Below are 26,355 nucleotides of genomic sequence, written 5' to 3'. Positions count from 1 at the left end.
GAGTACTTTTTCCACCACTGAATGTAAGCTACTTAGTTACTTTACACCACTGCAATAGAGGAGGGGTGCTTAGGAAGGACCGCCTATTGAATAATAAAACGAAAGTTAAACGGGGAAACACAAGTGCACATGGTTGATGATCCTCTGTGCTTCTCCGGACAGCAGCATACACGGTGCTACGTGCCAGGTGCGTATTGACATGAAATAATTTACTGTGTATATTGTGTACTGTAGACCAGTGGTGTAAAGTAACTAAGTACATTCACTCAAGTACTGTACTTAAGTACACTTTTGAGGTATTATTTATTACTTTACTGGAGTATTTCTAATTTGTCAGTACTTTTACTGTTGTTACTCCAGTACACCTCAGAGGGAAATGTTTTACTTTTACTACTCTACTAAGTATTTGAAAACGTTAATTACTAGTTACTTTGTAGATTTTGATTATTATTACAAAACATACTTAAGCCTATACTTTGGCTATTTGTATTTTCAAAGGATTTTTATACATTTTATACATGTGAAAACGTGTGATATGGGACCTTCTGCATAATGAGTACATTTGGTATTTGAAGTACATTTTGATGCCAATTCTTTTGTACTTTTACTAAGTAAAATTTTAATTCTGGACTTTTACTTGTAACATAGTAGTAGTAGTAGTAGTAGTATAGAAATAGTATTTCTACATAGCAGTATTGACACTTTCACTTAAGTAAAAAATGTGAGTACTTTTTCCACCACTGCTCAGTTAAACTAACTGTGGAGATTTGGAGGACCCAAAATGGCATTTTTTCTATCGATTAGTCACCCCATGGAGACTTGAAATCATGGATTTTTTTCCTTCACATTCCTAAGCCAATAATTTGATGACTGGCAGCGGTTCCGGTAGGAGACACAAAGAGTCTCCTTTGTGTCTCCTACCGGAACCGCTGCCTACCGGTCCGCTGGTCATCAAATTATTAGCTTAGGAATGCGACAAAAACAAAAAAATATCCATGAATTCAAGTCTCCATTGGGTGACTAATCGATAGAAAAAATCGTGGGTGATAGAAACATTTTGGGTGAACTAACCCTTTAACATAATGTATTGTTGATTGATTATTGAAGCAGCATCATGAGCCAGTGGAGAGCGATACAACAGCTAGAGATCAGGCTGCTGGAGTTTGTCGACTACCTTTACGATGACAACTTCCCCATGGAGATCCGCCAGGCGCTCGCCAACTGGATTGAGTCCCAAGATTGGTGAGTCTTGTCTCCTTCTTCTATCACACACACACACACACACACACACACACACACACACACACACACACACACACACACACACACACACACACACACACACACACACACACACACACACACACACACACACACACACACACACACACACACACACACACACACACACACACACACACACACACACACTATCTCTCTTTCTCTCTATCTATCTACAGTATCTATCTCTCTCCCCCATCCCCCTTCTCTCTCTCTCTCTCTCTCTCTCTCTCTCTCTCTCTCTCTCTCTCTCTCTCTCTCTCTCTCTCTCTCTCTCTCTCTCTCTCTCTCTCTCTCTCTCTCTCACACATGTAAACAAATCAAGCCATAAGGGTACACTCTCAGAGTTAACAATTCAGGATTTTACTGTGTACTTACATAACCCTGTTGTCACTGCCTGTTTTTGACTTCTTTACTGGAAAGTTTGATTAGATCTCACATCCACACACCCTGTTCTCCTTGATACAGTAGGTTTGAACCTGTGTGTCTCTCTCATCTGATAGATGTAGTCTTCCATATGAAGCCAGCCTCATGCCTTCTTAGTGAAGCGAATCTTGTCCATTATAAATAGTTGCCTATTCAATGGCTCTGTCCCATCATGCTTTAAACATGCTGTGGTGCACCCTTTTATTAAAAAGTCTAATTTGGACTGTATTCAAAAACACACAAAATAGATATTTGATAAACAGATAAACTCACTTCTCCTGGTTCAGAGCCATCACTAAATTAAAATCTTTCCTCAGACGAGTCATCACTTTGTACATTGTTAGCACCCATTGTCATTGTATCGTTGACGATCTCGTCAGCGTACTGTATTTGGAGGCCAGTCTGATGTCAGCACAGTGTGTCTGTCTATATATCGCGGTACACAGCATTGCCCGGGTTAATGTGCGGGTGGAATAGGCACAAAGTATTTCTCTTCTATAAAGGTGAAGTAAGTAAAAAACAAACGTATATCATGTATGCAACATCAAACCCAAATTAGAATCACATGTTTAGGAGGCCCCCCCCAGGGCTGTGTAAGGCCCCCCCATATACAGTCCTGGGTAGGTCACCCGGCCTGGCAGAGATATGCGCTCCTCCACTGAGAAGTGCATGGTTTATAGTTATAAAATTGATCAGTGTGGTTTCACACCTTTGTGTGCTGAGAGAGGAACTTTAGAGGTGACCTTATATACATACACATTGTGGTCAGATAAGGTTTCAGAAGCTGCTTGCATTACTTAGAAAATTTGTAATGGAAAATTTACGCAATGACCAACATTTGAACTTTCTCATTTCCTTTGACGTATTATGAAGGCCGAGTTTGGAGTATGAATATGTGTCTGTCTTCAATAAACCAGAACACTTTGTGACTGAGTTGACGGGGTCTTGTGCACTTCAGGAAGTCAGTGCTCTCAGAAGGACAAAGGGATGATCTATGGGCCACTTCTGAATGGCGGGACCCACAGCAAATACTGGAGTACTCAATTTACTTTAAAGGTTTTAATTCAGTTGCAAACAAACATATCGTTTGATATGTTTGTTTGCACCTTTGCATGGAAAACATGGAAAACATAATGTTTTCCATGCAGTGCGTCTTCTTCAAAGTCAAATGATGACTAATGTGACAAAATATGAACCTGTTCCTCTGCTCTCCTCTCTGCTATAACTGTCTATTAAGGTATTTGCTGTGAACTTGAGCATGCACCATAAGCATGATGAAATAGGTAAATGATGTGAGTGTGTGTGTGTGTATCTTTAGGGATACAGCAGCTGACCATGAGTCCATGGCTGCAGTGTTGTTCACCAACCTCCTGTCACAGCTGGAGAGGCAGTGCGCTGAGGAGCAGAACTTCTTACAGAGACACAACCTCAAGATCATCAACCAGCAGCTACAGGTACTCAGCCCCCCTACCCCAATGCTTCATATCAGTGATCACCCCACACTAGGGCTGCAACTTAGATTTTCTTAGCGATTATTCTATTGATTACTTTTTTGATTAATCGAATAATCGAGAAACAACGTTTAAAAAAAGATGACATTCCTGTGGGCTCTCTATTTCATTGTCATGTACAACAGAAACACCAAGAACAATTTCCCTACAAAGCATTGGCAATAACATGCACACACGCAACACGCAGGCATGCACGCACGCACGCACGCACGCACGCACACACACACACACACACACACACACACACACACACACACACACACACACACACACACACACACACACACTTGAAATATTTATTTATGTCCACATAAACAGAAGTACAAGATGTACAAAGGACATAAACACTGCCAGTGCAGTCAGATAAATGGAAAATAGCCAGTTACAAAGTGCATGTAAAGCAGAGCATTGTTACATACAAAACAAAAGATGGCATACTTGTCGAACACAGCGGACAACAATCATGGGTAAAGGAAACAACGCCTCCACCAAATTGAGCGGCTTCCTATAATAGCTGATATTGAGCAGTACCTTGCTAATTGTTTGGCCCTCCTTTTGGAGAGGCCGGCCATTTGCAGGCCCCTCACAACCAACTTGTGCATGTGTCATAGACTACCAAAGATAAAAACCAAAAGTTTACATCTGCAGCCTCGCTGAGAGATGGTCTGCTCTAGCTGATGATATTTTAGCACTTTGGTTAGGAAGGCTTCCTCTAAGCTGTAATCAAAAGTACAGCCGACCTCGAGAATGAACACCTACCTATGGTTTTCATTAACAACAATGACATCAGGGGTGTTAGCTGATCCGGGTTAGCTGATCAGGGTCGCGCTGATCCGCCGCCTCGCTGGAACAACCTGGGGAGCCTCCGCTAAGACGCTGCGAATATCCACCCAAGCCCTGGTCTTCTCTGCAGCAGAATACTGCGCCCCAGTCTGGAGCAGAAGCCCTCATGCGAGAAAAGTCGACGTGGCTATCAATACCTCCCTCCGGATAATAACTGGATGCTTAAAGCCTACCCCTGTGTCCTTCTTGCCAGTCCTCGCGGGAATAACACCGGCCGGCCTCCGACGGGAGGCTGCCACCCTCGCCCTGGCCAGTATGACTGGCACATCCTGCACAACACCACAATAACACCAGCACCTCCAAGCAGACTCAAGTCTCGCCACCCCTACAACAAGGCAGCACAAGAGATGCTCAACTCCACCTCTGAGGACATCTCCGGAGATGCATGGTTGGCAGCAGCTTGGAAGCAGGAGTGGGAGTCAGCCGGGCCCTCCCGAATCCACCGCTACATCTGGGACCCAGGAGATGGCGCTATTGGAGGAGACGACCTACCACGCCGGTAATGGACCACACTGAACCGTCTACGAACTGGGGTCGGTCGCTTTAAAACATCAATGAAGACGTGGGGCTTGGCGGACAGTGCGGCATGCGAGTGCGGTGACCCTGAGCAGACCGCTGACCATATAATCACCATCTGCCCCTTATATAGACCACCCTCGGAAGCCAGCCTCTTCGACCTTGGACCAGAGATGCGGGCATGGCTACACGACACAGAGTTGGACCTCTGACGTTACACGAAAGAAGAAGGGGTGTTAGCTGAAATGTTAGAGAACACAGAATCATCGTTACACAGGTTAAACATGCTCGGCTTCACAGTAGAATGCTTATACAGATGATGGAGGACCTGAAAATAGAAGTGATATCTTTTGATATCAAATCCACTATTCTGTCATGCCTACTTATGTAGAGTCCCCTGTATACATGGCACCCATTAAGATGTGGGACATGGTTTCAGCTATTTGTTCATGACCATGTTGTATGCAGTGACCATGATGTATACAGTGAGGAACATGGTTGCCTGGAAACCAGATGGAGAGGTTAAGTTTAGATGGTAAAACCTGCAACCTCGCTTTCAGAGTAAAGACAACAATGCATTGTCTAAAGCAACATTTTTGAACACAGAGTGAGAGACAGAGTGCAGCCTTAGCTCGGTCCAATGCTGCCGCTGCCTTTACCGTTGTGCCCATAAGAGGCGGCCTCAGGCATTAGTCAGTGGGAGTTGGTGTTCTGCTCCATGCACAGTCATAATTGCTCTGACAGAGATACTGGAGTCAGATATAAAGTCCTCCGAGACAGCCATCGCCTCAGAGTTAGACCCTACCCACTTCAAGGTATCATCAGCCCAACAGCACAGATCGTTTAACACACACACACACACACACACACACACACACACACACACACACACACACACACACACACACACACACACACACACACACACACACACACACACACACACACACACACACACACACAGATTTTCTTGAAACACACCTTCACTTCTCAGTAATGGCCTGATGACATTGGCTGATTACGTTTCTCAGCGAAACACCATAACACACACATCTGAATACTACATTCTTGTGGATGGTGTAGTTGCGCTGAAGAATGATTCCGCTGTTATCAATATGGAGTAAATAGTCTGCTGTAAATATAACAATGAACTGTGGTCTATATTGTCAACACTTATTGCTTGTCATACCTTCATTGAGTACTTCCTCAATAGATAGAGGTGCGGTGTGGCCTGTGATGTGTCTATTGGAGCTGACAGGGAAGTGACATGCCTTTGTTTTAGTTGCCAGCGAGCGATTAGCTGGAAGTATCAATTTGAATTTACTGCTGTTGCTGCTATGACACCTGAATTGCCCTCCGGGGATCATTTAAGATACACATACAGCCCACTGAGTCTGCCATCGTCTTGGAGGTGCAAACAACACAGGTATCAGCATTGAGTTGAGAAGGGTTGATATCTTTTTCTGTCATAGCGCTATGGTTAAGGGACCTGCAACCTGGAAAATTAAGAGAGGACATCTAAATATAAGATTTTCAAGCTTGCGGGCCGCGAAAGGACACACTCATGTGTTGTCGATTCCATTCATGTGGTTAAGGACTATACAAATACATTTGAGTTGAGTTAAATCAAATTCATGGACCAGGCCCCTACTGGCCTTCTCATTTGATGCATTGTGAATGCAGTGCAGTGCTCCTGCAGGGGCAGCGGTGTCACCCAAAACATTAACAGGAAATGTTTGGTTGAGGTCAGGTGTTGCTGACGCCGTGAGCCTCAACATGTGTTGCTGAATTGGAAGAGTAGACATATACCTTTGCAGAACAGATCCCTGAGCTGTTGTTTCCTGTGTGTGTGTGTGTGTGTGTGTGTGTGTGTGTGTGTGTGTGTGTGTGTGTGTGTGTGTGTGTGTGTGTGTGTGTGTGTGTGTGTGTGTGTGTGTGTGTGTGTGTGTGTGTGTGTGTGTGTGTGTGTGTGTGTGTGTGTGCACATGCGAGCATGCGCTTGTGTGTGTGTGTGTGTGTGTGTGTGTGTGTGTGTGTGTGTGTGTGTGTGTGTGTGTGTGTGTGTGTGTGTGTGTGTGTGTGTGTGTGTGTGTGTGTGTGTGTGTGTGTGTGTGTGTGTTATGTGTGTCCGATGTGCACATGTATGTGGGTGTTCTCAAAGTCAGTGTTTCACAGAGGAAGTGGTAACTCATGTATGGTGAGATGGTATGGGTTGTTTCTGTGTGTGTGATGCTGTAAGTGAAAGCACTTTTGGAGGTGCGCTTTATAGATGATTGGGGTTGATTGGATGTTGTGTTCATGATATATGTATTCCATTTTTGTAAGAAATAGGCCCCTGCCACAAATTTTGGAAGCCAGGCAAACCGTATGGAATGTATCAAAACCAAAAAACATCTTGATGCTTATTGTCAGTTTGTCACACGATTCCAGAGATCACGTGTGTGTAATTTAGTACCCCAAAAAAATAAATGTTTATGCAAGGGACATTTGTAGCATTTGTGGCTATGGGTTTAAGAGAAATCACCCTTTTCTCTGCCTGTCTCAGAGCAGTGGTTATAAAACTTTCTGTGTCCAAGGCACATCAAAGGAAATCTCAAGGCACATTATTGTCTTCATATCTGTGCAAAATAGCCTCTGTAACTCATGGTATCAATGTTATTACTGTAAATGTAGATTTAGTAATGCCAAATAAAACGTTTTTGTAGATTGGCAAAAATAGCCGATCTACAACTTTTTACTGCTATTTTACAGGCTTTTCAGTACAGCATGTTCCTTACATTACCGATTCCCAAAGTTGATGCTGAACAGATGTTCCAGTAAGTAACTTACGTATGTTTGTTTGGATGCCGATACCTAAATGGTGTCGTACTTCCTGCACTGACATGTTAAATATGTGGGTGTTGCCTCATCATTCAGGCTTTGACGCTGGCACAGTAAAAGTCTTAGTCACAAATGGAGGCGAGAGAAAAAGTTAAGTTTCCCAGTGCAACAGCGCAAACTTTCCCTAATGTCTGAGTAGGCAGAACAGGGGATGCCTTTTGACAAAAACATCACCCACGCCCATTTGAGTATAGTGTTATTGATATAAAGTACAGGATAATATTACATATTATACAACAACAATGGGTGCGTCAGCAGTTCAGCAGCCGCCTGACTGCCTGTGTAAAGAAGATGGGTGGTGTGTGATTTGATGCTTTGGTGACGTCTTTTAGATGGAAGGAGAACAGAACATGAGTGGGGTGTCCTTAATGATGTTCTGGATTTTCCTTTAACAGCAAGTGGTGTAAATTAGGGGTACAGCGATTATTCTATCAATTACCTTTTTGGATTAAACAAGTAATTGAGAAGTGTGATTTGTGTTCGCCTATGACAAGGCCAAAAAAGATTTACCCCCCAAAATTGAGAATTGTTTTAGAATTAGCACAGTATAAAAGTTATGAAGTTGTGATATTGTGTCATTTAACTCTGGATTATACAGTGTACCCTCAAATAAACTGCCATTCTCTCTGTTTACTTTGCATGGGGCCCATTCAGTTTTGAAAACAAGGCAAGTTGTACCACATTCCTTTATTAGTGGGCTGGTACAGTTGGGTTATGAGTTATGACGAGCATTTCCAGTAACCGAGGCCTGAATGACACGCCTCCATTTTACCAATTACTTCCTCCTCTTTTTGAATTGGGTTTTCCCTGTTGGTAAGACAAACTTCTGTGAACGTATGCCTTTGTCACTCAGGCATTAGGTAACACGTCACCTTTGTGCATGTGTGTGTGTGTGTGTGTGTGTGTGCGTGCGTGTGTGTGCGTGTGTGTGTGTGCCGCAGGCAAAATACAAAGACAATCCTACTCTGATGGCCAGGACTATCTCTACTCGTCTCCAGGAGGAGCGGCGTATTCTTGGCAGTGTGCAACAGGAGCAGGTCTGTCACTAGTATCAAACCCCCTCATCTCTGTGGGGAAGACCCCCATGTTTGTCTGGTAAACAAATACCCTTCCTATCAGATACCACTACACAGCAAAACTGAAGGAAAAGTCTAATCCATAAAAAAGAAATAAAACAGTAAATACTACTGTTAGTATTACTACTATTTATAACATTTTGTTGCATTATCCAAAAAAAAAGTTTGAAGCTGCAGTAAAATAACAGACATACAATAAGACTATTCACTTCCACACTACTAGGAAACCTAAAGGCAAAGTGGGCAAAGTTCAGAAAACAAACAGTGAAAGCATAATGAGAGCTTATGAAATTCCTCAGTTTATTTTGTATTCAAACAACTTATTTTGTTGTTGTCTGTAAATAGAAATGAAATGTTTGGTACACTGGGAAATTGTCAGCAGTAATGTAATACAGGAATACATGTAGTATACATGACTAATGTGATACATACTTTTGTTAAACATGCAATAACAATGATATAGTCCTTGAAATACTAGGTTAGAGGTTCATGGTTATAATGTTTAAATTATTTTGTCCTTGGGAAACACTGGGTAAATAACAACAAAATCTGATGAGAGTATTTGTATTAACAGGGGCCATTGGAGAAGTCCATGCAGAATTCTGTGACCTTCGAGAAACAGAAGAATATGGACAACAGAGTCGCAATCATCAGAAGCAGTGTACAGGTACAGTAGGTGCAACAATATAGGAAGTACCAAAACTAACACAGCACGTAAGCTTAAGTTAAGTGTGATTTCTACTTAGTTGCGTGCTGGTGTAAACGACACAACCAAGTATAAATCAGTCACTCCGTATTGTGAAGGTGTCACTTGTCGAAAATAACTCATCTTCAGCAAGCAACACCATCGTACTATGGATGGAGAATAAAGTAGAGTTTGTCTGTATCAGAAACAATGTTTGTGGTTCACGCAAGGAATTGTCTGTGCAATTAAATAAAATGATTGCCACTATGGCAGAACATACAGTATGTAATCAGACAGTAAATTTGTACATTAAATCAATGGTTCCCATCCTTTTTCCTTGGAGCCCCCCTTCTTACATTTGACAAAGCATAGACCCCTACACAAGTGCTCCTACACTTCCACACACCACATGCACACACACACACACTTGTGTGTGCATGTGAAGAGTGGAAGTGTGGAAGTGTGGAAGCCGTATATAGTTCTTGTACGATGAATAGCACAAATTCCTGATTCTTGCTGTTTTTTAAACTTTTTGAAAAATATCACAATTTGGACTGATATCACATTGAGAACACACAGGCAGACAGTGGATGAATGCAAGTTATGATTTTGTGCAGCAAAAACGTTTGGACTACAAACATGCCACACCTTCAAACATAGGCCTCACGCCTAAAAAACGGAATCCCAATCTCTTGGTCACATCTTGTATCCTGTGGCCACAAGATCTTCCATGCAGTTCAGTTTGTTACAGAACATCGTAGCCATAAGATATAATAAGACATGATCCTGATCTTGTGGCCTCAAAATACAAGACGTGCAGAGTCAGACTAGAAGTGTAAGCTGTGCCCAATAGATGAGGATCTTGCAGTCACATCTTGTGGCTATGACATAATTAGCTGAACCATGCCAGGTCACCAGGTAGCATAGGATGGGAATGGGATGCTTGTGCTCAATCATGTACAGTATGTGTCCCAATGAATGAACACAAAATAAATCATGTCTAGATGATGGACCAGGCTGTGAAACACATTGAGGACCTGCAAGATGATTTTGATTTCTGCTATAAGACCCTCCAGTCTCGAGGTGAGCTGCATTACAAAGTGTGCACAAAGTTTTAAGAATTCTCAGAATTTTATAGAAAATGTGTCATATCCTGCATGTTCATGTGCATGTTTGTGTGTTTATGTGCTTCAGATCAGACTGAGCGGAACACTGAGAAGATGAAACAGGAAGTTACAAGACTACAGGAAATGCTCAACAGGCTTGACTTTAAAAGAAAGGTGTGTATGTGTGAACACATGTACAATATGTTACGACTTAAAAGAAAATAAGAACATAGTTTCATGGCCGAATTAATCCAATCTGGATGTTATTTATTATCTGAACAATCAAAACTCGTTTGTAGGATTTTGGAAATCACATTTGGCGATGAGCATAGTCAGATATAATTAATTTAGCACATCAGGTATAAACATAAAACATGTGTTCCTCGCCTGTTTCCTGTAGTGTCGCTGGCACCCAAGCCTTGGCATTCGGCGCCCTTTGTGGCGGTGTTTTCCTGGCCAGTGCTGGTCTTTGGTTCCATGTCTTTGCTCCTTGGATTGTTCAGTGATTTAGACGTGAACAAACTTAAAAGACACACGATAACTCAAAGGAACAGGGAAAGGGGTTATGTACATGTACCCGACTTTCACCACGGTAGCAGTGTCCAAAAGTCCTGTGGTCTTGTTTCCTCACTATTGACTCTTTTCGACTACAAGAAGATCTAAGTGAACCGTGTCGTGTTTCACAGGCTATGGATTTGTTTCCATTCGGCCCTGCTCAGCATCTTCGCATCGTAAAGCTCGTAGATCAGCTATTTTCACCTTTTTAAAATTAGTTTAATTTATTAAGTACCTCCCTGGTTGGTGGTTATAATAGAAATGTCAGGGGGGCACGGTGGCGAAGTCGGTAGTGCTGTCGCCTCACAGCTAGAAGGTCCTGTGGGCGTGTCCTCTCCTCCGTGTCATCAGCGAAATGGCCTTTCTGTGTGGCCTTTCTGTGTGGAGTTTGCATGTTCTCCCTGAGGGTACCTACCTAGGGTAGGTACCTTCACAAAATACATGCAGTAATACTGCCTCCCCATGGTCAGCCGGGGTGCCTGATGGAGGGGAAAGGAACTGGTTGGAATAACATGCGCGCTACGTTCTACTGGGGAAACTCCTCCCTGTCAGGTGATAAGAAGCGGCTTGCTAGCTCCTCATGCATTGAAGGAGGCATGAGCTCAGTTCTGGGCTCTCCCTAGGCTGGCAGAGGGAGAGTAGCAGCCAGGATTACTTAGGCAATTGAGATATTTATAATTGGGATATATTTTTTTAATATAATAATATATATATAATAGAAATTACATATATATAACCATTACAGAACTTCATGAGTTTTGGAAAGTTCCAGGACATGGAAGGTTCTAGATTACACTTTGTTGTCAAAAAAGAGCCATAAGCTGTCCTGTGTTGCATTCCTCTTTGCTGATCAGACTGAGCAGCAGATCTCCATTTCCTTAAATCAGTCTAGCTCAGTCGTAGAGCACTCAACTTTGGACCACAAGGTTCTGGGTTTGATCTCGGGGCTGCCAGTATGAGTAGCACAACTTGGGTAACAGTCACTAAGTACTGGGAGCTGGTGGTAGGTGTGGCGCTCCACTTCAGCAAACCTTCTCCCAGGGATCTAGCGCACTGGAAAGGTTATAGACACCCTCGTTCTCAGCCAATACCGATAGTAAGCCACTCCAACCCACTTTCTTACTTACATCATGACATCAATCAGGTATCCCAGGTAACGCATGTGACCTGATCAACCTATTCCGCCAAGAGGGAATTCACTAATGTGACTGTGACATAATATCAAATCCCTTAATCAAATTGTTATGTTCATATTGGAATGTAACAAACGTCATAGTGGTCATTGGTAGTGCTGGTGTATTGGCAAAAGGACGTGCTGCTCACATAGCTGTGGTGGGCATTGTGGTTAACATTGCAGAGACTGACTTTTAAGTGTTAAAAACAGTTAGGCCTTCGTCTTGGTGCCACCTCCATATGTACAATGATTAAAAATGGGGATATTGACAGTTTTGAAAACTTGAGTCAGACATATGGGTTGGCTAGGCAGGACCTTTTAAGATATCTGCAGTTAAGGGATTTTTTCGGGAAAAAAATAAAAAGGTCTAATCCGGGGATCACACCAACTATAATTACTGTATTTGTTGATGCTTATAACTCAGGGAGTAATAGAGGTCTTATAAGTAAGCTACACAATGGAATTATGTCATTGAATAAGGATTCTACGATATATGTGAAACAACGATGGGAAAAAGAAATTGACATTGACACAAGTGATGAAGTGTGGTCGGATTCATGAGAAACACAATCAACAACCACTAACTCCCTGACCTGGAGAGACTTTTGCTGGAAAAAACAAATCCGCTTCTTTATCACTCCCAAACAGAAGTCTAAACAAACTGGGAACCAGCTGGACTGCTGGAGAGAATGTGGAGATACTATGGTTGATCATGCACATGTCTTTTGGGCTTGTCCTGCAATTCAACCTTTCTGGAAGGAAGTAGCAACACTTATTCTAAAGAATTCTGGGTTTCAGTATCAATACTACATTTGAATCTTTGTATCTTGGACAATCCGGATGGACAGAGTCAGGATGACTCTTATCTACTTAAGATCCTACTTGCAGCAAGCAAAAAAGCTATCACAAAGAACTGCTTGCAGAAAAGTTGCCCTACTATGGGGCTATTTGTCAGTATTGTGAGACAATTGCATCTCCTAGAGCAGATGACCTATTCTTTGAGTCTCCAAAAGGAGTTGGGTGGACTATTTAGATAGCGGGCCAGATCTCTGGTGATGGCTGGCTGCATCCTCCCTATTGTATTTGGTCTTAAATCCTGTCAATATGTTTCTGCTTCTATTACTGGTACCGAATGTCCCATGACCTCTTTTGTTTTTGTTTTTTGTTTGTCTGTTTATATGATTATCTGTATGTTTTGCCTTATTTTTACTGCTATTCTTCTTGTTGCTTTTTTGTACTATTTGATTGTATGTCATGTTTAACAAAAAATTTGAAACCTGAAAATAAAGAGTAAAAAAAACCCCCAATAAACTGTTAGGCCTACGAACATGAGATTTCATGTTGGTAGATTGGTAGATGGTAGATACGCATGGTAGATTTATTAATACTCCTTCAAAACTATTCTGGAATGGCCATGGATAATACTTGTTTCTGGTTGGCTAGCAGATGTCTGTTAATATCAGATATCGGGAAACCTCAGACATGGGGAAAAGATGAATCACTGTTCCGAAGCAATGCTCATGATATATTACATTTTATGTAACCTATTTGATCTGGTCTATATTCAACTGCATCTATGTTAACAATGCATCAAATCAAAGTCATACTACGGAGTATAAATTAGGCTGAGACTGATGCTGTTCTTAATGGCTCTCCTAGGAGATCCTCTCCAAGATGGATGATGTGATCAAGGAGATTGACGACCTGATGACCAGTCAGCTGAACCCTGAGCTGTTGGACTGGAAGCGCAGACAGCAGATTGCCTACATTGGAGGTCCACTCCTCACCGGCCTGGACCAGCTGCAGAACTGGTGAGGAAACGCAAATAGCCAGAAAACAAGATTTGGTTTGCTCCAAATCCCTTGAGAAATAGTGTAGGTTTTTAATGGTACAAGTTATATTCTTTGTTAAAATAAGTGTTAAATAGCTCTATATAGCAATCATTGCTATAGAGTGGTTAAAGCTGTTTAATTTGACCTTCTATAGTAACTGTGGCCTGTTAACTAGAATGTATACACACAAGTGTGATCGAGCATACAAACAAACACACTCTGTCTGTTACCGACTATTGATTGTTTGACTCGCTCTGTGCAACTCCCTGGTTAACACTGTGGAGTCAGGCCAATTCCTGGGAATAATAATCTCATAGGATCTCAAGTGGGTGGAGATCATCACCTCCATCATGAAGAGGATCCTGATGGTTTAGTTCTACACAGCCATCAACTTTTGCATCCATGCCGCATTCATCCCCTTCTACCACTCACTACGTCTACTGGGAAGGACAGGTACTGACTGTTGACTGCAGCGGATCAATCATTAGCCAGAGAGGGTCATCGGTTGCAACCTGCTGTCTCTCCAGGACTGAGAAACAAGCCGAAAAGATAATTGTTGAAGCTTCTCACCCCGACTTCACCTTTTCCAAAGACTACCATCTGGCAAGAGGCTCCAGTCTATCAAGACAATATTTCGCCACCACTTGTATAGTTTCTTTCCTAGAAAGCACAGGTTCGTGCCTTGGATGGTTGCCTCAGCCATCAGTGGATGAATGTAACGTAAAGTGCTTTGGATGAAGGCGTTATGGAAATGCAGATCATGCAGACCATTCTACATTTTAGAAGCATGTGTATGTGCAAACATACAAAGAATTGTATTTAAATCGTTGATTCATGTCTACACCACCAAAGATATAACCCTTCTCCTCCATTGTCCCTCCCCCTCCTTCTCTTTACAATACATCCTTCTCTCTTTCCTCCTCCTCTCCATTTGTCTTTCTCCCTCTCTCCCCTGGTGCTTTCTGTCTTGTCCCTCCCAGGTTTACGTTGACGTCTCAGAGCCTGTTCCAGGTGAAGCGTCAGCTGGATAAGCTGGGGGAGCTTATTGTGAAGGTAACCTATGAGAGTGACCCCATCCCCCTGCAGAAGCCCCAGCTGGAGGAACGAATCAAATACCTCATTTACCACCTCATCAGGAGGTATGTTCAGTTAGCACATGGTCACACAACCCCAATGACACAAAAACACAGTATCATAAGGTTTATTCAAGATTCAAGAGGGTTTTATTTGTCACTCACTCATACAAGTATAAGAAGTGAAAGTGTGGCATGCTCTGCTGTCTGTATACTGTGCTAACAATAACAACAAGATCATAATTATGAATATTAAAAACAAATAGTACACTTAAACCCTCGAGAGTCTATACTTACAGTAGTAAACTCGACTGGAGTTGGCTTTGTACATGGACCGCTCTTTCCCCCCCAGGCCTCTACACCAAATTTCTTAGCAGAAAATAGCCTACAATAATCTACAAACTGACAACGCGCCACATCACATCGCAACATGACGTGTTGTGAGCTTGTAGATCAGCTATTTTTGCAGAATGTGCACCCCAGAATTGGGATGCTGGGGGTTCAAGTGGTTAAGAAAAGACAACTGATGTTTGAACTTTGGTCGAACCTTGGATTGTATTGTATTGTATTGTGGGGATGATTTAAGCCTAAATATTGACCATGATCTTTTTCTGTTGCTTCTGTGCTCTGTGGCAGAATTCTCTTCCTTCATGTTTGTTTATCTGCTAAAAGTGGGGGAAAAAAAGCGATTCCATTGAAAATCAATGGAATAGCTACTTCCAGATTTCTCAATCTTAGAACACAGAAGCAACAAAGAAAGATGACTGACAATAATTTGGACTCATGTCATGACCACGTACTGTAGCTGTACAACCCAAGGTTCTACGAAATGTCAACGATTTGGCACAGCCTGATGGGTGGGAGCATCAATGCAGTGGAATAACATTTGATAACCTCGTCCACAGCTCATTCGTGGTGGAGAAGCAGCCGTGCATGCCCACCCACCCCCAAAAACCACTCATCATCAAGACAGGAGTACAGTTCACCACAAAAGTCAGGTATTTGGACGTTTAAAACATTTTTTTTTTAATTTTTTCTCTAGCATCTGTCAAACACAGAATGCGTTCTCATTAAGCATGTTTTTATCCCTGCTAGTGGCAGGGCTATAAGGATGCCAATGTTTATTGGTTGTTTATTCGGTCGTTTTGTTAATGAAAGTCAGGTTTTTGTTTAATGTTTATCTTAGTGGCTTTTTGATTTGTCTTTGCTCCAAGAAAATGAGGAAATGCACTGATGTCCCACACTTTCAGTACAAATGAAAGCTCTCAACTGTCATGTGTTTTCTACAACTAGATGAACCAAAACAATCAGGCTTCAAATCGTCAATGAAATTATCATATTTCTTTGCTGATGATGATGCTATGACTTTTAATCCCTTCTAGACTGCTGGTTAAACTTCCAGAAGTAGATTATCAGCTCAAAGTGAAAACAACGTTTGACAAGTGAGTTTCACATATTCAATTCAATTCAAACTTTATTCCAGACACATAGGGGGTCCATAGAGTACATACAAATCATAGACATCACACAAAAGAAATTAAACAATACTGTACAATGCCTTTCTTTTTCAATTTAATTGACTCTTTAACTCTTTTTGGATGGCAACAAAGTGAAACTCTTTTGACACTTATAATGAGGATTTGCTTTTCTGTCATGTTGGTGCAATAACCTTTATTAATCTTATTTTCTGTCTGTGTGTGTGTGTGTGTGTGTGTGTGTGTGTGTGTGTGTGTGTGTGTGTGTGTGTGTGTGTGTGTGTGTGTGTGTGTGTGTGTGTGTGTGTGTGTGTGTGTGTGTGTGTGTGTGTGTGTGTGTGTGTTTGTGTGTGTCTAGGGACCTACCACCTGGCAGAGTGTGAGTATACAGCTCATGTACAGCCGGTTCCTTTGTAGGTCAACATGTGTAAACAGTGTTTAAGGAAGACACTTTACTGACATTACTTCTTATAGGAAGGGATTATGGGATTACAACCATTCAGCCAGATAACTGATATTATACTTTATTAGACTCAGTTTCTTGTTTATTTATTCTACCCTCTTATTTTATCTACAGAAATCGTCAGTTTTTCATCCTGACCAACAACACTAAAGCTATGGATATTGAGGAATCCTCCAATGGCTGCCTTTCAGTGGAATTTAGACACTTGGTATGAGACCATTCACTGCCTGGGCATTTTTATTTTTACTGATCGATGTGTTGCTTAATTTTCAACTAAATTCAAATGCAATTCAGTTCAGTTCTGTTTGTGTCTTGCAGCAGCTCAAAGAGAAGAAATATATCAATGGAGCTAAGGGAAATGAGGTGAGATTTAATTGATCTTTTTTTTGATTGTTTTCTCAGCACACAGACTCTACTAAGTATGGTTCCCAGCAACAACAGTCAGTTAACACTGTTGCTTGCACATAGGAACATCATACCATTATGATACTGTTTCAGCCACTTTAACTAGGGGAAATTGGTCAAGTAGTAGAGTAGGACATAGTGAAAATCAGACCGAACACTTCCCAATGTGTTGTGTGTGCAGAGAGCTCACACTACTGGAAAATCTGTAGAAGCCTCTGTAAAACGAAGCATTTCCCTGAGTTTTACAATAGAAGGGTAGGATTTATTTTAAATATTGGTAAAGTTTAATTAATTCATAAATTGATTAAGGATTCAGAATCAATGAAAAAGTTGTACTATTGAGGAAAAAGTTGTACTATTGAGGAGTGTTTGTCTTCCCAGGGTCTTCTGTCTGTGACAGAGGAACTTCACTCGCTCAGCTTTGAGGCTCAGTTCATCATACAGGGCCTTGCTATTGATCTAGAGGTGAGTTTACAACACCAACAGTTTTACAACAGTTTGTGACACGTATAACTGCAGTGCCAATTCAAACTGCCATATGCCTCCTCCTCACATAACTGAGATCTATCAGATGTAGAATAAATGTTACTTTTTATTTGTCTTAGGGAGGCATTGATGTTTTTGTAGATGCTCTCTCAATGTACTATGTTTTTGGTCGCAGACGTGCTCCCTTCCTCTGGTAGTCATTTCCAATGTCAGCCAGCTGCCTGGAGGCTGGGCCTCAGTCATGTGGTACAACCTCCTCACTGATGAAGCCAGGGTGAGCCACTGTCTTACACACAAATGTCTTCAAGTGCTATTGAAACATAGATTATCACCCCAGCATTTGTCTTTGCCAACCTTAGGCACGATGAATGCTGGTTGATAATTCGTTTTTCACACACCTTACACCACACAAAGTTTCAACATGAATGGCAGTGAATTACATTTCAAATGGTAGGCAGAAATCTTCTAAAATGTACACTGCATATACTTATACACAAAAATAAAACTTTAATCTCTGCTAATGGCAAGAACAAAAAATTAGACTTGACTCAAAATTAGAACAGACAATATTATCACTTCACAAAATGCCCATACACTTTTAATTGATTAGGTGAACTTACATTTCACAAAACAACACATACACTGCATTTTTTTTGTGACATCTTACCTTTTCCTACAAACCTGCACCCCCCCCTCCTTAGCCGTAACTGAAACCATGACCCTAAACTAAATCTGACCCTAACCATCTCCATAACCTGCAGCCTTACCCTAAACTGAACCCATACTTACTCCTAAACCTCTTTATCAATATCCATTCATAGAACTTGGGGTTCTTTGGGAACCCACCTCGGGCAAGTTGGAGTCAGCTGTCTGAAGTCCTGAGCTGGCAGTTTTCCACCTTTGCTGGCCGGGGCCTCAACAAGGAGCAGCTCTCCATGCTGGGAGAGAAACTCTTAGGTACAATTCTATGTTACAGCCATAAACTGGCTTTCAAGTGAGTGTCGAGTTTAAGATGTTTTTTTTATTATATTGGCATTTTGGGGCATTTTACTGTGTGCTTTATTCAGGAAAGACAGGAAAGCAAGGGCAGAGAGAGGAGAGACATGCGAGACAAGACAGGAGTTGGATTCAAACTCAGGTCCACATGGCTCACATGAACTAACTAACTAGCTGAGCCACCAGGCACCCCATGTTGAACTTGTATTTAGTCACAACAAGGAAATTTGAAATAAAGCAAAGCATAACATGCAATACACAGTAGATGCAGAAAACTGTACTTGCAACACCTGAAGACACATGATGATAGATAAATGAGTGATGGTAAGTGGGTGGTTTTAGAATGGTTTCCAACCCAGTGACATGGGGACCAGTTAGTTTGAAATTATTGTTAGGTTGCATGACCTGTACCTACATGTACTTAGGTCAGGGTAAGGAAAATGCAGGGGAATTTGCCAACAAATTAGACTATTATTTTGATCAATGCCTAGTGTTCACAAATTAAAACGAGTTACTGACAGGTCATGTATGCTGTTTTACCCCGCTACAGGGCAACATGTCTCCCACAGTGACTGTCAAATCTCCTGGTCCAAGTTCTCCAAGGTAAGCTACAAGTCTCTTTCACTATCACAGGTTTCACCGCCTGTAAACATTCAATCTGCAGTCATGGATGGATGGTGCCACCTAGGGGCCGCCCAAGCATGTGCACACGTTTTTGTTCCTTGTCCCTGCAATTGCACATGATGCATTGGCATCTTCCACTGTCTTAAAGGATAACCTTTTTGTGGATGTGAAATATTTTACTGATGGTCAGTGTGGTAGCAATAAAGCGATAAATGGGAGTTCTCCTGCTTAAAGAGCCTCAAAGAAAGTGTCTTAATATACAGTACCAGTATGCAATGCATGTAATGTTCTCGTACAGTGAGAGTACAATGAGAGTTAGCATTAATTCATTATTTCATTCACATTAAAACCGATATTTATATAATATGCACTCATTCATATGTTACATTTGTTGTGCCTTTTGAAGGAGAATATTCCAGGGAAGACCTTCAGTTTTTGGATGTGGCTGGATTCCATCCTGGATCTTATTAAGAAACACTTGTTGCCGGTCTGGAATGACAAGTAAGTCACCCACTCATTCCATGTTTTTTAACCAATCTCAAAATCTAACTGGTGGATTGCTATGAAACCTGTGTATTCATGCTCCCTGAATGATGAACCCTAACCACTGAGTGACCCCATGACCTTTCCTCTAGCTCCACCTTCAGGCCAACATTTCTTGTTGGGTGGCTGGTGGTACTTTTCTAACATTAAATGTGCTTGGCCCTCTGCAGCCACATTATGGGTTTTGTGAGTAAGGAGATGGAGAGAGCCTTGCTGAAGGACAGGGACTCAGGAACATTCCTGCTGCGGTTTAGTGAGAGCCACCTCGGAGGGATCACCTTCACCTGGGTGGAACGTGGCTATAATGGTGAGCATGGTCTCCTTTCATTCTATTACACAAACACACCCTGAACCATGTATGACTCCTTTCTAAAAGACAATTTAATTCCAGACATGAGTGTTAGTTGGGATATGTCCCGTGTTTTCCCAAAGCTGCTTTTATTACAAAATTCTAAATCTTATTCTCTATTAAAATACTCTCTACACTTGTATTAATCCATATGGATCTTTGTTACTTGTCACCTCTTTGAACTTTGTTGTCCTGTCTATCCCAGGTTCTTTCAATGGCGTGTATTTAACTAGTGTTTATTTTAAATGTATTCCTAACAAGCCAGTTTCACCAACAGGAGAGGCCAAGTTCAACTCTGTGGAACCGTACACCAAAAACCGCCTCAGTGCTCTGCCGTTTGCTGATATCATAAGAGATTACAAGGTGATCTCCAATGGAGTGGTCCCTGAGAACCCTCTGAAGTTCCTCTACCCCGACACACCCAAAGATGAAGCCTTTAGTCGCCATTACAACATACATCCCAGCAAAGGCAAGAGGGGCAGACTAATTATTTTATGCAGGTTCCCATTTATTGGTAATATATTGTGAATAATTGAAGAATTATTCTAATTATTCAGGTATTTGATTTCCTTTCCCCCCCCAGTTGATCCATACATACCATCCATGCTGATCCCCATCTCGGAAATGAGGTATGTTATCAATTTCATTTTATAATGAGATCTGTTCCCCTTTCTTTGTTTTGCTGACTCGATAAACTGCTGGCATCATTTTGGTGAAGACCGCCATCTTTATAATACTGTCATTCTTGCATTGATTGTTCTGTCTGCATGTTGTATGCAATATGCATGTATTTTGTCATATTTTCAAACTGGTATTTACCAGAATTACATTCTTTCAATGATTCAGCTGTTGCTTGCAGTGCATCAACCACATCAGTAATAGTGCTCCACCCTCAGCTTCCTGTCTCTCTACTCTCTACTCTCCTATCTAATTCAAGTAAAAACTGCCCAATAAATCCATTTAAAATGAAAAAAGTAACAGGTTACAAAGTGTAAAGTAGTTTTCTGTGAGTAAACCTGAGAGTTTGTTTGTAATGGAGCTGCATCACTTCTCCTTTAACAGCTAAATGTAGCAATGGCATAATCCTACATTGTGATACTTTAAATCATTGGTTCTCAAAGTGGGGTCCTTGGGTTGTACCAGGGGGTCCCCAGAAAAATGTGTTAATAAAGCTTCAAAATCCTTTTAACCCTTTTATCCATATTTTATACTTAGGCTTTTAAAAAATAGCAGATATATACAAGATCATAGCGTGGCACAGATCTTTGAAAAATCTTTGTAAAATCTTTGAATATATATATATTTAAAGCGAACATTTGTAACTCAAATCTTTGCTTCTGGGGGTCCCTGGAACAAAATATTTTGAAATGGGGGTTCGCAGCCAAATACATATCATTTTGGGGGTCCTTGACATGAAAAGTTTTGAGAACCACTGCTTTAAATTACTTATTTTTATGAAATTTCATTGATGATGAAAACTGGATTTAGGTGTCCTTCCTTTTTTTCCCCTGGCAGAGATCACAGCTCTAATCCTGATGCCACTCCACCCCCCTGCCAGTCCCCTGAGCCGCCCATGACTCCTGGGGAATTTGACATTCTCAATCAAGACCTCTGCTTTGACATGGATACAGTAAGTTTACGTAATGCATATCGCTGCTGTCGGGGCAGAAACCTCCTATCTCCATATTCGAATGTTTTGTGTTTTTTCTTGATCATACTACAGCGTCACACAAAAGGCATCAAAAGTAGCAGATCCACAAACCTGAAACGCGGTGCTGCGTTTTGAGCTCTTTTGGCTATTTATTATTTTTAATCCTGAAACAGTAACAGTTTTGGACATATGAGGTTTCCACCCGACAGAGACGATGCTGTATGTTATGGTGAATTCGAGAAATCAGTGGTTTTGGAAAATCACTGGCCAGTCAGTCGATTTGGGGAAAAGATGAGAAGCACTCATTTAGTTTCAATTGTATTTATTTTTACCAAAAAAAGAAAATCGAAAATCAAATATTTTTTACTATAGAATTTTTCTTTTTAATCGGAACACAGAGATCGTTTATCGAGGTGCATGACATTTCTTACAGACTAAACAAGAGTTAGTAGTGTAAAATATATTTATGCTGAATACTGCAGACATAAAATAATGAGCATTGACATTTATAAATAATTCAGTTAAAAAGTTCCAGAGCTGGGCCATGGGAAGAACGATCCTTGCAATGTTTTAGCTGTTGAGATATCCAAAGATGAATGCTACAGATTAGGCAAAAACAGTGGAGTCCTCAAGCAACTGTATGCCCAGAGCCAGTTTAATCCCTGTGTTAAGTCCTTCATAAACATTTCTGAAGTGCCGACAGACAAGGACGTTCGGACAGTTCTTTCAGATGGTAGTGGACAAGGTTTCCAGTGGAAACTGCAACAACAAAATCAGGACACAGAAATCACAATACATGAACAAATACACAATACATAGACAGATTGACAGACAGTTGTACCACTAACAAATGCAATTGTAAAACAAGAGGGCTGCTATGCAATAGTAAATGTCATGGAGGAACCACCTGCTCCAATAAGTAGGCTATGAGAATACAGCATTGTTGCAACAAACAAAAGGAGCTCCCCACCTCTCCTTTTTCTCAACTTGATTGATCCATCAGTCATTTTGCAAATTCACAAGGGATTTTGCAATATCGCTAACCTGTGATTTTTTTTTTTTAGTGATTTTGTTGCAAAACCGATTTCTCAAATTCACTGTAACACATATAAATATCATATTACTTTATGATGGATACATATGTACAGTACGTCAAAGCCCTAACCCTGGCAGTTAACTACAGAGGACCAGTGGTTCCTTTGCTTCATTAATAAGTGAAATAATGTTGTGTGCACCTTTACCCTGGCATCACAATTTTGGGCATGTAAAGATTGCATTGTGAGCTTGTAGATCGGATGTTTTCAAAATAATTTAGAATTTGTTTGTGGTTAACTCTCTCAGTGCCACGCCCCGACATATCCCGAGTTTTTCCCGAGTACCCTCAGTGCCAGCACGAGAAATCCCGAGTTTTTACTTTTGACTGTGGTCGCGCTATTCTGTGTATTTTTCATGATCACTTTCGCTTCCTGACTACATCAGACTCACCCGGAAATGGATGTGAAAAAAAAAAATTCATTTCCGGGTCACGTTGTTTTTCTCCGTTGATTTTCGGCCAGAATAGGGAAAGTCACGGTTTTTCACACGTTATAAAAAACAAACGGAGAGGTCCACGTCTACTCTCTTTGGTCTGGGTGACGATCAGTCAACGTAGTCGTGTATTACATCGTAATTTAGCGCGATCAACGATTGTCAAAAATGTCAACATCCGGTTCTGACCGGATATGACGTGAGCCTGTTTGGGAGGGGGCGAGTGAGCCAGCGAGATCATCAATGTGTCGATTTGTTGCTCTCTACTGGTAGAACTGTATTATGGGTTTAAAACCCCAATCAGATCATTTATTTGAATGAAAAATTACAAAATTTAAAAATTAAAAAAAACGCAAATTCCTGGCAGTTTGGGAGTACTTTATGAAAATACTCTTGGCACTGAAAGAGTTAAAGGTAAAATGTGTACAAATACCGCCAAGTAATACATGAGTGTTCAAAGCATGATGTGTGATCTAAAGAGATATTTGGAAACTGATATCATTTTCATTTTGTGTTGAACAGATTAGCTCTCCGTATTCAGAGTAAAATAAAGTGAGCCAGCTGACATCTCCCTCTCTACAGTCGTTTCTAAAGACAACCTGAACAACCTGTACAACCTGTTTCACTGAGAAATAACAGAACTAACAGGTTGAAATATAGGGATAAGTATGGTGTTTCTTTGCTGTTCAATAGGGTAAAAATTGGCTGCTTGAGTGATCTATTTGATGAATGTTTGTGGAGATTTTGTCTTCCATTGCAGCATTTACATTTCTAGTAACATTTACATTTTTGTTGTATTTTTGTCAACTCCAACTTGTTTTTCCAGTACTGTCGTTTAAACTTTGTTCTGTTGAACTATGTGAATATTATTTTTATGTCTGAATTTAGCTTTTTTTCTTTCTTTCTTTTTGTGCACTATATTTACAATTGCCTATATTTAAAACATTGTGACATAATTTTAGCAGCTCAGACATCCAAGGTGCAAGTGCTGTTTTTCTTTCTTTCCTTCTTTCTTCTTTTTTTAAATTTGATTTACTGGTGGCAGTATTCATTTAATTTTATTAGTCCAGCACCCTGGTGGTTTCATAAAACGTTTTAAAAAAACATCTTGAAATATTCAGCTGCCACTGCCAGTATTAGCGCCTCACCTTATTTTATAATTGTTGGCTCATACATGAAATGTGCACACATATTGTATAAAACATGTTCTTCCATGCGATGCAGTCATGGTCTTCTTTTCCAGAAGCTTCACAGTAACTCTTATTGCTAACCGTGAAATGATTGCTCAGTTCTAATCTGCACTAATCTGCAGGTCTTGACTTGCTGTAACAATAATGCTTACTAGACAATCAAACAAAGACAGCAAAAGTCATCGTAGTTCTAAGCTTTTTTGACTCCCGTTACATTTCTCTTTTTTTGAATCAGCCTATTGACAATTTCTTCTTTTGAAAATACAGTATTATGTATTTACTCTGAAGCATAAATGAGGATTTGGTCTTCTAATGGCTGGACTCACCTAAAGTGGTACTCGGTAGTTTCTTTTACTCTGACACTGCCTAGTACAAGGCAGATAACCAGTGTGACGTCTTCTGTAAGCTTCATACAACAGAACATGTCCGATTGTCCATACACAACCAAATGGACGCATGCACGGCGGCAAGTCAGTGCTTTTGGTTTGTTTGCCAGTGATAATGCCACGAAATAAATCTGAAAGAAGGAAAACAGTGAAAGAATAATGTAGTTGTAGTAAGACAAAATGGGCATAGTACACAAACCTTGGATCGGTGAGACATGGTGCTATAGAAAGGTTGGGTTACAAATTAAATATATGTTTTTAAGTGTCGATTTCAACAGATCCTGCCTCTCTAATTTCTTATTAGATAAGTTGTATCCATCAATTGGAAGAATAACGGAAGACAACTGCATCTCCAGTTTTTTTGGGGGGTAGGGTAATGCAGCTTGTCATGGCTGTTACCTGGGTCATTCATCAGAGTAGCTCACTTTCAGCATACATTGCCATGATATATAAATGGTTTTAACACACATGATGTTATAAGAGCCTGTAACAATCGGCCTTTAACTTTGAAAGGATAACCGTTAACTAAAAGTAATACAACTAGAAAAAGTGCTCCTCGGAGCACAGGTCTCCGCCAGGTCAGGTACGTTATTCTGGCCTCCTGGTGGCGCTATAATAGGCCAATGTGAAAAGGGTGCCATTTATTCTTAGGTCTTTCACGGCAATCAGACACTGCATTCGTGATTTGAGGCATTTTGTTCCAAAAATGTGTTTTGCTACATTAGACCTGCTGGTGGCGCTATAACAGGCCAATGTGAAAGGGGTGGCATTTCTTCCTCGGCCTAGTGGGAATGTGCGTGTGAAATTTCACGGAAATCGAAAGCTGTTTTTGTTCAAAACGGACCAATCGTGCAAACTTTGGAAGCCAACCATAGGCAATGAGGATGGAATATGGGAAATCGGACAGATCCGTGTTGATCACATGACTATAGAGATACTGTGTACCGATTTGCATGACGTTTGGATAAAATCTGTAGGAGTAATGTAAAAGAATGGGTTTTGCACAAATCGGCCTCCTGGTGGCGCTATAACAGGCCCATGTGAAAAAATTGGGGCAGAGGTTCTGAATTGGCATCCAGGGAGTGTGTGTGCACAGTTTCGGAGCGACCGGGCCAACGGTGCCGGAGATTAGCTGCTAACACACAGACAGGACGGACGGACGGACGGACGGACACACGGACGGACGGACGGAGGGTAAAACATACTCTCTCGCCATGCCTTCGGCCTGGCGGAGACAATAATATGCATGGTCAAGCAGAATAAAATACTGTGCCTTTGTCCCAAGCCTTTAAAATAAAAATG

General features: G+C 41.2%; 1 protein-coding gene across 3 annotated transcripts; it reads left to right on the top strand.

Annotated features, from left to right (window-relative positions):
• Positions 1–69: 69 nt before the first annotated feature.
• On the top strand, positions 70–24,693 carry stat4 (signal transducer and activator of transcription 4). Of its 3 annotated transcripts, none has more exons than XM_080456864.1 (24): positions 70–187; positions 1,108–1,242; positions 3,026–3,161; positions 8,399–8,494; positions 9,108–9,200; positions 10,223–10,301; positions 10,413–10,498; positions 13,713–13,864; positions 14,866–15,024; positions 15,864–15,956; positions 16,341–16,400; positions 16,792–16,812; positions 17,011–17,104; positions 17,218–17,259; positions 17,683–17,766; positions 17,963–18,061; positions 18,609–18,744; positions 19,334–19,386; positions 19,814–19,908; positions 20,121–20,257; positions 20,577–20,768; positions 20,883–20,928; positions 21,815–21,929; positions 24,000–24,693. In XM_080456864.1, the coding sequence occupies exons 2-24, from the start codon at positions 1,115–1,117 to the stop codon at positions 24,021–24,023; spliced, it is 2,220 nt and encodes a 739-aa protein (XP_080312990.1). In that variant the 5' UTR covers positions 70–187; positions 1,108–1,114; the 3' UTR covers positions 24,024–24,693. The 3 variants fall into 3 exon arrangements, with proteins under 3 accessions (XP_080312990.1, XP_080312988.1, XP_080312989.1); XM_080456862.1 differs by having other exon boundaries at positions 17,215–17,259; XM_080456863.1 differs by having other exon boundaries at positions 120–187; positions 1,111–1,242; positions 17,215–17,259.
• Positions 24,694–26,355: the final 1,662 nt, after the last annotated feature.

Source organism: Gymnoscopelus braueri (assembly GCF_963280865.1).
Source record: "Gymnoscopelus braueri genome assembly, chromosome: 18".
NCBI classification, from domain to species: domain Eukaryota; kingdom Metazoa; phylum Chordata; class Actinopteri; order Myctophiformes; family Myctophidae; genus Gymnoscopelus; species Gymnoscopelus braueri.
The sequence above is the reverse complement of the archived record's forward strand: the minus strand, read 5'-3'. Positions and strand labels throughout refer to the sequence as shown.